This window comes from Lissotriton helveticus, chromosome 2_1 (genome assembly GCF_964261635.1).
Source record: "Lissotriton helveticus chromosome 2_1, aLisHel1.1, whole genome shotgun sequence".
Classification (NCBI taxonomy): domain Eukaryota; kingdom Metazoa; phylum Chordata; class Amphibia; order Caudata; family Salamandridae; genus Lissotriton; species Lissotriton helveticus.
The window spans coordinates 96591240-96603889 of record NC_136059.1 but is presented as its reverse complement, the minus strand read 5'-3'; the positions used below and the strand labels follow the sequence as shown (position 1 = coordinate 96603889).

Here is a 12650-nt window from a genome sequence, read left to right as displayed (position 1 = left end):
TACAATATAATGCAATTATGTACATTTGTGGATAACAAGGGGATGAAACCAGGTTGACATAATTCTTTCCAGGTGTGGATGAGAAAACCACTCGCAGGCAGCAGGACTGGGGTGGAGGGTGTTGAGGTAAATATGAAGGGGGGAGGAGCATGAATGGAGGACATGGGAGTCCCGCTCGCTCAGAAAATAAATGTAAAAACTGAAATGGATATATGTGATCTTTGGAAAAACTGCATGCAGACCATGCTCGGATGTATTGGCATTTGTCTGGTTGGCATTGCCAGCATGATAAATGGCCACAGTGGATGTGTCTTATGGTGGCCATAATTGGTTCATCAGTATCTGCAGCATTACACTAGGCGCTGTAGAGCGCCTTGACGTGGGCGGCCTGGCAGGGGACAGTTTCATTCTCAGAGGCCCATGATGCCTCACTCACATCACCCCATATGATATGGCACACAATCAAATATCACTGCACCTGCTCAGCAAGGGAAGCAGTGCCCTTATTTGAGAGCTTGATCAGGAAAGGAATCCAGGGCTCATCTAACCGATTCATGGTCACTTCATGCATAGCCGGAAGTTTGTGAACCGCAGAATAACACCTTTGTATAGATTTCCACATGGTGGGAATTCTCTTTCCCCGTTTTTGCAATATTCTGGTGCAGACAGGCATTGGCGCTTCAGGAATGCAGGCAATAACCTAACTTGCGTAAGTGTAGTTCTGAAAGAACCCCCAGGCAGATGGTGGCAGTCAGAGCAGGATTGAGATAGAAAATGCGCATGCTGTTTACACACTCTTTGCATGGCAGCAGTTTCCTGGGTCTCACGCAGGAATCTGGGGCCTCATTTATGAAAAGTGACGCATCGCTGCGTGAAAACAGCGATGCGTCACTTTTCACTGCGCTCTCCCTGCGACATGATTGATGCGTCATATTTACAATATGACGCATCATGTCGCAAGGAGTTACAGATGCGTCAGTATTTCTGACGTATCTGTAGGCGCAAAAGTGACGCATTGCTGGAGTGTGTCACAAAAGTGACGCAACTCCAGCAATGCATCCTTTCACATGGGGAAAGCCCCATGTGAAAGGGCCTGCGTCAGTCTTACGCCTGCTGTGAGGCAGGCGCAAGATTTTGACGCAGCAGCATCCTAAGAGTGACGCAGTGAAATCTCATAGATTTCACTGCGTCACTATTACGAGGCTTTTTGCGGGTGAACGCCCACTCTGCATACATTATACCTGACGCAGGTATAATGTAGCGCAGGGGTTTACAAAGTGACGCATCTGCTTAGATGCGTCACTTTGTAAATAGTGCGCATCAGGAGGCATGTTTTACGCCGCCGATGCGTCACAAAAAGTGACGCATCGGAAGCGCAAAACTCACGCAAGGCCTCATAAATGAGGCCCCTGCATTCTGTAAGAGACAGCATGTCGCTTCCTGTGAAGGGGGAGCAGAGCCTTTAAACGGTACAACAAGATGCAGCTTGAAATTCATGGTATTACTTTACTTTACTAACGCATTCCCAGCGCTTAATTTGTAAGCAAGTGCCAGGACCCAAGATATCTCTCATACGAGAAACTTGCAACCTCCGCTGTCCCTGCCAGCGCTGCCAAATGCCAACACCAATGCTACCTGCCACAAATGTTAGACACCCACAATTGTCAGAAAGGCCTGGACATGCTCTAGTCCTTGGGCATTGGCGCTGAATTGATTGAGCCTATCAATCATTATAGCCATGCAGCTGACTTCAATCAATCAATCAATCAATCAATCAACTAGTATTTGTATAGCACGGCTCATCACCCCAGGGGTATCCAGGCGCTGTGCTGCAGTTCTCAGTCGAAGAGCCAGGTCTTTCGTCCCTTCTTGAAGTGGTTCAGCGATGGTGAAGTGCCGGGTTGGAGCAGGAGGTTGATCCAGGTTTTGGCGGCGAGGTGGGAGAATGAGCGCCCTCCGGTGAGACTGCGCGGATACGTGGCGTCTGAGCAAAGGGGAGATGGGAAAAGCGAAGGTGTCTTGAGATTTACAATATCCGAAAAACTCATTAGTTCACATCCATACACATGGAATAAGTGGAAACCGCTATATTCACTTTGGATGAAATCGTCACTGTGGCCAGTTCACAGATACCCCAGTGGGGTTAAGTCAGCCAAAAAATACTGTGAAATCCACTAACATTATCACAGATCACTCTTAAAGCTTTGAAAACGTTTTTATTCATTGTCTCTGTTGCTCATTCAGTCACCTCCAGTGTGAATTACAATAAACACTGTCACTTATTAAAGTTCTTCCAATTAACACAGACGACGATTCAATCAATCAATCAATCAATCAATCAGAGTACTTGTAAAGCGTGCTACTTACCCGTGAGGGTCTCAAGGCGCTGAGGGGGGAGGGGGTGCCGCTACTGCTCAGGTCTTGAGGAGGCTTCCAAAGGAGAGCAGGTCCTGGGTCTGCCATAGGTGGGTAGGGAGGGTGTTCCAGGTCTTGGCAGCGAGGTAGGAGAAGGATCTGCCGCCGGAGGTCGTTCGTTGGATGCGGGGGACTGCGGCAAGGGCGAGGCTGGTGGAGCGGAGCTGGCGGGTGGGGGTGTAGAAGCTGAGTCTGCTGTTAAGGTAGGCTGGTCCGGCGTTGTGGAGTGCTTTGTGTGCGTGGGTGAGGAGCTTGAAGGTGATCCTCTTGTCGACGGGGGAGCCAGTGTATGTCTCTCAGGTGGGGGGTGATGTGACTGCGGCGGGGGACATGGACGATCAGTCGGGCGGAGGCGTTTTGGATTTTTGGATGCGTTGTAGTCGTCGTAGGTGTTTGGCTGGGATTCCTGCATAGAGTGCGTTGCCGTAGTCCAGTCTTCTGCTGACGAGGGCCTGTGTCACCGTTCTTCTTGTTTCGGTCGGGATCCGCTTGTAGATCCTGCGGAGCATGCGGAGGGCGTTGTAGCAGGAGGAGGAGACTGCGTTGACCTGTTTAGACATGGAGAGGGAGGAGTCGAGGATGAATCCTAGGTTGCGTGCATGGTCGGTGGGTGTCGGTGCTGTTCCCAGTGTGGTCGGCCACCAGGAGTCGTCCCAGGCTGAGGGGGTGGGTCCGAGGATGAGTATCTCCGTTTTGTCTGAGTTCAGCTTCAGACTGCTGTTCCTCATCCAGTCGGCGCCGGCCTTCAATCCCTCGTGGAGGTTGGCTTTGGCGGTGTGCGGGTCCTTGGTGAGGGTGAGGATGAGCTGTGTGTCGTTGATGAAGGAGATGATGTTGAGATCGTGTTGGCGGGCCACTTGTGCGAGGGGGGCCATGTAGACGTTGAACAGCGTCGGGCTGAGGGATGAGCCCTGGGGGACGCCGCAGATGATGTCGGTGGCCTCGGATCGGAAGGGCGGGAGGCGGACGCTCTGGGTTCTGCCGGAGAGAAAGGATGTGGTCCAGTCAAGGGCCTTCTCTTGGATTCTGCCTTCTAGGAGGCGTGTCTTTAGAGCGCGATGGCAAACCGTGTCGAAGGCGGCTGACAGGTCCAGGAGGATGAGGGCTGATGTTTCGCCGTTGTCTAGTTGGCGCCTGATGTCGTCTGTGGCAGCGATGAGGGCCGTCTTGGTGCTGTGATTGCGTCTGAATCCGGACTGGGACGGTCTAAGATGTTGTTGTCTTCCAGGTGGCGGGCCAGTTGTATGTTGACGATTTTCTCGATGACCTTCGCCGGGAACCGGAGCAGGGAGATAGGCCGGAAGTTCTTAAGGGCCTTGGGGTCCGCCTTGGGCTTCTTGAGGAGGGCATTGATTTTGGCATGTTTCCAGCTTTCTGGGAATGTCGCTGTTTCGAAGGAGATGTTGAGGACCTTCCGTAGTTGGGGTGTGATGGCATCGTCTGCTTTGTTGAATACATGGTGTGGCAAGGGTCTGACGGAGATCCTGAGTGGATGGAGTTCATGACCTTGCATCTCTCGTCGTCGTTGACGTTGGACCAGGAGGTCAGGCGGTTGGCACTGGTGGTGTTCAAAGGGGAGGTGGGGTCTGGCGTAGTCAGGCGGTCATGGTGTTGAAGCTGTCATGGATGTCAGCGACCTTGCGGTGGAAGAAGATGGCTAGTGAGTCGCACAGTTCTTGTGAGAGCGGTATGTCGTTGACGTTGGCGCTGGGGTTGGAGAGTTCCTTTATGATGCTGAAGAGCTCTTTGCTGTCGTGTGCGTTGTTAATCAGGCGGTCTTTGAAGAAGGATCTCTTGGCTAATCTGATGAGGTGGTGATGTCTGAGGGTGGCGTCCTTGTGGGCTGCGTGGTTGTCCGGAGTGCGTTCGTGCAGCCATATCTTCTCTAGTTTCCGACATGCGCGTTTGGAGGTCTGCAGCTCATTGCTGAACCAGGTGGCTCTCTTGCTGGCGTGATTTTTGGAGGGTTTCTTGAGTGGGGCGAGGGTGTTGGCGCAGTCGTCAATCCACTGTCTGAGGTTGCGGGCTGCGGTGTCTGGGTTGGTGGTTTCGGTGGGTGGGTTTTGGGCGAGGGTGGTGATCAGCTGGTCTTCAGTGACTTTGCTCCAGTAGCGGCGAGGTAGCTGTTGGGTGCGGTGGTGCGTGGTTGGACTGTTGAAGGTGAAATGGATGCAGTGGTGGTTGGTCCAGTGGAGTTCAGTGGTGTGGTCTAAGGCGACGTGGGTGCCTGTGTAGAAATGGGGTCCAGCGTGTGGCCAGCGGCGTAGGTGGGTGCGGTGACGAGTTGTCTGAGGCCGAGGTTGGCGAGGTTGTCGATCAGGGTGGCGGGGTTGGCGTTGTTATTCTCGAGGTGGAAATTCAGGTCCCCGAGGAGGATGTAGTCCGTTGAGGCGAGTGCGTGGGTGCTGGCGAGTTCGGCGATGGAGTCGCTGAATTGAGCTCGGGGTCCGGGTGGTCTGTAGATGAGTGTTCCCCTGAGGATGGTTTTGGGGTCGATGTGGATCCGGAAGTGCAGGTGTTCGGCGGTGTTGAGGGTGTCGTCTGCGTGGGTGGTGACCTTGAGGGTGGACTTGTCGACGGTGGCTATTCCTCCTCTGATTCCGTTGACACGATCCCTGTCGGGTGACCTTGTAGCCGTCCGGGATGGGTATGGCGATGTCGGGTGCCGAGGAGTCGTTCCACTAGGTCTCTACCAGGAAGGCCACGTCTGGGGCAGAGGTGTCGAGCAGATCCCAGAGCTCGACGGCATGTTTGCATGTGGAGCGGGTGTTGAGGAGTATGCAGCGGAGGTGGTTGCGTCCAGTCCTTGGAGGTTTGGTGGTCCTGTCGCAGGTGAAGCTGCAGGTGTGGCAGGAGAAAGGTCCATGAGTCAGTTTCGGGGCGGCTTGGAAGCAGGTGTGGTTTCGGCCGGCGTTGAGTGCGTGGAGGGTGCTGGTGTCGTAGCGGAGTCTGGTGTTGTGGCGTTCGCGGGGTCCACGGGTTCTGGCGCTGGACGCGGTCCAGGCGTGGACGGGCACAGACAGTCTTGCCTAAGGCGCGCCCGCTGCGTGGCTGCTGCTTGGCCTCCATAAGGGGGGGATAGGGAGGGAGGAGCAGCTGGGAGGAGGGAGTGGGGTGGCCAATGGGAATCAGGGGGGCGGGGCCGCTGGAACGCAGCGGCGGGAAGGAGCAGGAAACGGCGGGAACCAGTCGGGCGGCAGGAAGCAGGATTCCAGATCAGAAAAGATCTCAATCGTCCTGCAGCTTACGTTGAGTCTACAAATATCAAATCTGGATTTGAGTACGGAGAGTTTTGTTTGTCCCTGTTTAGGTCCTATTCAGGCAGTCCTATTGTTTCCAATACACAGCATACAATTAGAGAGAACTTTGGGTCAGCCCGCTGCTCATGATTGGTTGGGTTTGTTGTCTATCTCTGTTGTTTGCACTTGATTCTATGGCTTTCCTCCCTGTACTTGTGTTTTTCCTGCCTGGGAGCATTTCATTCTCACATTGTTCTGACTGGATGAGTTGTATCCTTCTGTGGGACGCTTGAGGGGACTCTTTTTTAATTAGCTATTTTATATTCCATGGGAGTGCCTGTGTTGATTGGCATCTCCCACTTTTTCTTCTATTTTTCCCCAACCCCTGTATAATCTTTTTTCTTTCCACCCTGCTCCCTGATGCTCCCGACCCACTGGCTGTGTAAGTTTGTTTTTTATTCATTATTCTTTATTTTACCTGTTATTCCAATAGCTGGAAAGTACTACCAGACCACTTGCTTCATTTTTTGCGCTTCACAATCATTAAAAAAAGAATTTGAACATACCATCCTAACATGGCTGAACACCATGCTATAAAAGTAATGAAAAAAAATGTCTGCCATTCAGCAAAACAAATGCACACACATATAACAAAGCACATATGTGCGCATTAGCAGACATCTTGGAATGGGCCTCTTTATTAGAAAGCTTGGGCCTGCTTTAATAGAAAACACATTCCAACATTGCCGCCACGCGTGTGCATGAGTTGTGATGCATGTATTTGCATGCCAGAGCCAGCAGGCCGTGTCCAAGCCATTAACTCAGCCTTTTAAAACAGAGACCTATGGGATTTGCCAGTTTTAGAAATTTATGGAGAGACACCTCTCTCCCCCCAATATCTCTTTATACCTACCTGCACCCTTCCTTTGCCCTGTTGTTTTAGTTATTTAAATGATGGATTCTTCAAGTTTTGTTTTGTATTTTTTTGTGCTTTCCTGTTGACATTACCCAAACGTTCACTGTAGATCAGCGGGATAAGCGCTGTTTTGTGGTTTTGCAGTTGTATCATGACACCTTGGCTACCAAAAATAAGTAAAATATACTGCTTTTTTGTGTTTTTACTTTTTGTATTTTTCTTTATTTCAGCATATGGTTGTGTATAGGAGCGTACGTGGGTCGTTTTGTATCTTAGCTATATAACTTTGGTACCTTTTATAAAAAGCATTACAATAATTTTACAGTGTGAATCTTCTTCAGCTGATATAATACCAATTAGTTTCTGCCTCGAGGGAGTAAGCAGTATTTACATTGAAACAAAGCGGGGTATTCCATTGCCTGATACTTTACACTCTTCTTTATCAGGAAATTAATCAAAATAAATGTTTATCATGTATTCAGATCCCCCAAGGAATGCATGGATAAGATCCTTCCTGGAGACCGCCCATGGAAAGGTGGCCATTGTTCAGTGTGCGGTCAGCAGCAACCCACCATCAGTACTGAGCCTGCTCAAGGAAGACACGCTGTGGGCAAACACGTCGCACCAGGAAGACTCTTCGCAGCGATTGGCTGTTTCCTACTCTCAGAACTCGTTGAGGTTAGAGATCCGGAATGTAATGATTGAAGATGAAGGAACCTACGCTTGCTCAGCCACCAATGCGTTTGGTACCACCATGGCCTCCACCTACTTCGCTGTAGAGGGTGAGTGTTGCTTGTTTTACTGACTTATCTCTACTAATATGCAATTCAGTGCATGGCATCAGTGGTTGTGATACAACATATACAATCAGTGGCTGAAACAAGCGAATGAAGTTAGTACACTCTCTACCAACAACATGAGTGAAGTGCAGAGCGGGAAGTGGTGTTGTGAGACAATGGTTCGGTGGGAATGTTGAAGTGTAGCCTGTAAGATAGAACTGCAGTTGTTCTTTCGTGGTCACAGAAGTTTGGATAAGTGCAGCAGATTGAGAGTTATCAAAGGTTAGTACTCAGCATCAGTGCCTAAGCCGACCTTGAATTCAACGCTAATGTCACTAAGTGCTCATGAGTAGTTGCGTGCATTTCACTGATGACAACAAATTGGAAAAAGTCTCAAACATAGTTAGCTCTGTGACCCATAGCCCTGACATCGCTCTTTATTAAACCACTTGATAGATACATTGCTTGAGCTTTTTAGAGGAGATATAAACTAAGATGTACCTTCAATGTCTGTACCATCACATATTTCTGTGCCTGTTTGACTTATTGCCTCAGTTCAATACTAGGCCTGGGTGTAAAATTCCGCTCTGCTCGTGGAGTTTGAAGAGTTTTTCCCCACTCCGTGTAGAGCGCGGATTTCTGAAAAACTCCAGAAAGCAGCTGGAGGGAAGTTTTTCCTCTTGCGTGGCTCACCAACATTAGGTTGCCAAGCACGAGCATGGAAAATTGTACGCTAGACCACCTCCCTGCAAAATTTCTCACCGTGGGCGGTTGCAGCAGGTCATTACTGCTCAAGTTAAGAAACCTGCGGCTCGCGTTGAGGAAGCTGCCACTTGAGTAAAACATCTACTCAAGTGGCAGAAAGAAGCAGCGCACTCTTGTGCTGCGCGTTGTTCAGTTTGCACTGCTTTTACAGTATGGGACATACTCCCAGTGCTAAAAATCAGCATGACTTCCCTCACTCCGTCAGTTGCGGAACTCCGGGGAGTGTGGCAGAGTTTTTTCAGCACGTGGCGGAGTTCCGTGTAGTAGAACTCCGCATACTCCACCAAAGCCTATAATACCTATCTTGACCAATGTGGATGAGGGTCAACTTATGAACAAGGTACACATTTGCTGTTGTTTTGTCTATCAGTGAATATCTAGATTGGATTTGCCTCTTTTGGAAGCTAACACTCATTTACAGAGCCTTTCTTTTTGCTACTCATTTTGTACTCTCAATTTACAAGTATAAATGGTTTAATTTTGCAGGTCCAATACTTTTTCTGTCCACGTTTTTCTACCCACTTACCAGAGCATGTGAAATTTTCACACAGACACTCACAAACGCAGATTGTGACGTAGGAATATGCAGTGTAACTAATCTTTGTGCATCTTATTATATTTTCCTTTAATTGATTGAACACAGGCGCAAATTTCACAGTTTTACTAGGGCAAATCAATTTGCACATGCAAAACATACGTTTTGAATATGGCCCATAGATCATATATGTATACATAAGTCATGGACATTAGAGATAACCCATAAGCAGGAGAATGGGTCAAGTAGGCTGAAAAGGCAGGTACTAGAGAAAACATTAACTGAATGGGAAGGACAAGGCGCCTCTGTTAAACTGTTTTTCCTATTATAATAATGCCAAATAGAATCACAGCTTATGAGAGTGCTGATTCTTTGATCAATAACTGCATAAAAGAGCAAGGAAGATGTGCAGGCACTCAATAGACCATCTGATTTCACAGACAGCAAATTAATCTGGCGGCGTGATGGATTTTGCAATCGTTTTTCATCCCTGTGAGTGGTCAAACACCTGGGGAAATCGATCATCAAGGGTATTTCTTTTTCTCATACCTGTAGTTCCGGGATCTGTAACATTATTTTTAAAGAACTATGGTCACCGTCTCCACATTGAAAATCTTGGAAATTAGACAACAGCTCGACCTACCAAGCCTATAGGCTTTATTGTTACTAAACCTTTTTACTAAACCCTACCCTTCCTGTATGTCAGAGGTAGAGGGACCATTCAAACAAACCATGTCCAGTGCTGAAAGATTTTTTTACAGTTTTTGTGCACATTTTCAACTGACGCAGCTGGAAATGTAGCTATGGGAATATTATACTTTTTGATTAATAATTTAATTCCTTTTTGGTGGCATCCTTTTGGATTAAGACACAGGTTAAAATCACCCATAATGAGGCCAGCACTATGAGGACATTTGGAAGTCAAACAGGCCAAGTCTAACCTACCCAGAGCTCAAAAATTGTCGTGTATTTCTATAGGTTCTGAATCGATCCCCCTATTCCTGACCCTATTCTGGTTAAACTTACTAGCTAGTTAACTAACAGTCAGCCCATGAGGCAAGAAATCCCCCATGATGCAGATACCGTTATCTGACGCAGTCACACTACGGCACAGGAACGTGTTATCTGATTAGGTCATAACGCTTGAGATCTAATTAGACAAGCGATATTCCTCCAGCCCCTGATAAGGCATACGACGTTCTCATAACAAATCAAACCTATGACAACCTGGATAATCCGTGCGGCCATTGTTTTGATTTCACAGAGAACTTTAGTAAAGAATGTGCTAACGAGCAAGTCGTATGACATCTTTATTGACGTACCTATGTCCATCCTTACGTCAATCCCGGCACCTTTAAGGTATAAATATTGCCGACCTTGCCCTATGCAAAACACACGCGTGGTGACAAGACAGAGCAGCCATACTTGCCGAAGCAGAGAGCCGAAGCAGACCCCGCAGGCAGCAGCCCCGCCTTCCTGATGCGCTGAGAGACGCGCTGCTATCTCAAGCCGAGAGACCCAGCACCGGCGCTTCTGGGCAGCCCTCGCAGGCAGCCTGGAATATCGAGAGCAGAGAAAGAGATACCATTCCTCATTCATCCTAAATTCCAGGTACAGAACTGAATAACCCCTCCTAGAGAATTCTTTAGTTATTCACTTGGCAAAAACAAACTTAACTTAAAACTGTAACTTTCTATTCCCGCCCACGTATTAGACTTAGGTCAGGTACACGGGGTAGGCGTATTTAGAAACACCAGTTGAGTACGTTTAGTCAAATGTATATGTGTATGTAAATATATTTTAATCATTTTAAACATCATATGGCTCAGAAACCATATCAATGTTTTTACAGTATTATTTTATACTATTGCTTCTAATGTATGCACTTTACTTAACTATAAGTATCGCAATAATATCGATCCATTTCTCTTGTACGAGAAAAGAGACTGATCAATAAATAACATCTTTTATTGAACACGCCCGTCTCTTCCTTTTCTCTACATTCTGATGAGACTAAGAATGCACGTACTGACTGAGTAAAATAATTGCCTTGTGCTCACACGACTCTTGAGATTGACTCTTGATTAGGGGAGAGCAAAGTTGTCATGTTCTATGGTTGTCAGAAACTAAATCCCTTCTTGTCTAATCAGGGAAGTTAATCCTTCCTTTAACATTCGAGAAAGTTTCTAGCGAACTCTGAGCTTAGCTGGCAAAACCAAAAATTAAGTCTAGTATCGACAGTAGTAGACCTAGTTAACGTCTGGCCTAGGCCTTTACTGCTGTAGGTACTATTCCAATGCGCAGAGCCTATTGGGAAAATAGGAGCTACACTACATGGCGCCCAACGTTGGGCGCCATGTAGTGTAGGTACTATTCCAATGCGCAGAGCCTATTGGGAAAATAGGAGCTACACTACAAAATAAGATCACACACTGGTTAGGTAGAAATAGACCCTTATCGGGGCAAGGGGAAGGTGAAATTCTATTCGCACGCAGAGTAAGCTGGATAGGTTTCAAAAATAAAGACATTGACGGGGACTGTGTAGTAGTCAATTTTAGAGATAGGGGGGTAGTCAATCACATAACAAACTGGGACAAAAATGGACCCGAATCCCAAGGACTAATACACACTCTTCCCCTAGCATATTTTTACCCTAGCGCAGAAAACCTTAGACATACACACCGTCTCAGACCTAACCACCACGCAGGCCTTCAGGGCAACGACTTTAACCTCCCACTGACTAACAGATTCAGTCCACTAAATACAGTAGATTGACTGAGCACAGAAAGCCCACAAATGTCCAGCCCCAGGGACAGTGTTACTGCCAGTAGTCGGAACAAGGTTGTAAGCCACAAAGTAGGAATCCATCTGACAACCCTTGGTGACCAAATACTATCGAGTACAAGCTCCATGAGTCAGGGCATTATAAAGGTCCTTTCATGGAATATAGCGGGGCTCTCTGCAAAACTAAAAAACACTGAATGGGTTGCTTACATCAAAAAGTTCTAGGTCATATGCCTTCAAGAGACATGAGAATGGAATAGCAACCAGTTAGCCCTTGAGGGTTTCAAGATGTTTTTTGTTGTGGCAATAAAGGGGCGGTCGGGTAGAGCTAAGGGGGGGCTGATGATTTATGTAGACTTAAAATGAAAAGGAACTTGGGAGGACCTGAGTTGGAACTCGAACGTACTCCAAGGATTACAATTATGCTTGAGGGGCCAAATACACTATTTGTAAATTTTTATAATGCTATAAACTCAGGGTCATCGTGTCTCAACCTTCAAGAATTGGGAAGTAGGCTTGAGGGAGAAATAGATCGAGAAGGATGCAAGTGTGACTGGGTGCTAGCAGGTGATTTCAATTGTCACCTCTGCCCGAGCATGAAAAACCCGTGGGGTGCCCGGTACCCCTGTTCACCGGAGGAAGGTCCTCACCTGGAACACACCCCTGAGGGAAGGAAGTTAAATGAGGTGTTGGATAGGTATGACCTCCAACATACTATGGATCTAACTAATGGAGATGAGGAAGGGCAGATAATTCCAACATTCAAAGGAAGAGGGTCGGATTCAGTTATAGATTTTATCTTCGTATCCCGCACAATGAAACAGGAGTTACTGGGTTTTGAAATTCAATCTAGTGCATTCAGTGACCATAACCCACTAGTCATTGCCCTGAGGGATCCTAATAACATCTCCACCCATGACAAAAGAGGTATGACAGGGGCATTAAGGGCATCCGACCAGGGTAGAAGGCTTAGATGGTGCAAAATCGATCTTGATGGCTTCTATGAAGCACTAATGGTAGAGAAAGGTCACCATATAGAAAGATGCCTAAATCTGGAAGTGACAGGGGCTGAGCTAGTCAAGGCCTATGAAGGTACCACCCTGCATATTGATAGACTCCTTAGGGCCAAGCCTGGAAAAAAAGAATCAAGGGAACATGGCTGCACAAAGGAATTGCTTTACATTATATTTTTGCTGAATAGCGTTCAGCCCCAATCT

General features: G+C 47.6%; 1 protein-coding gene across 2 annotated transcripts in view; it reads left to right on the top strand.

Annotated features, from left to right (window-relative positions):
• Nucleotides 1–12650, top strand: part of LOC144817753 (sialoadhesin-like) — a 358435-nt gene that overhangs the window by 298576 nt on the left and 47209 nt on the right. For both annotated transcript variants that reach the window (XM_078674539.1, XM_078674540.1), the window contains one exon: nucleotides 7053–7352. In XM_078674539.1, the coding sequence (XP_078530665.1) occupies nucleotides 7053–7352 (300 nt within the window). The remainder of the gene's footprint in view (nucleotides 1–7052; nucleotides 7353–12650) is intronic.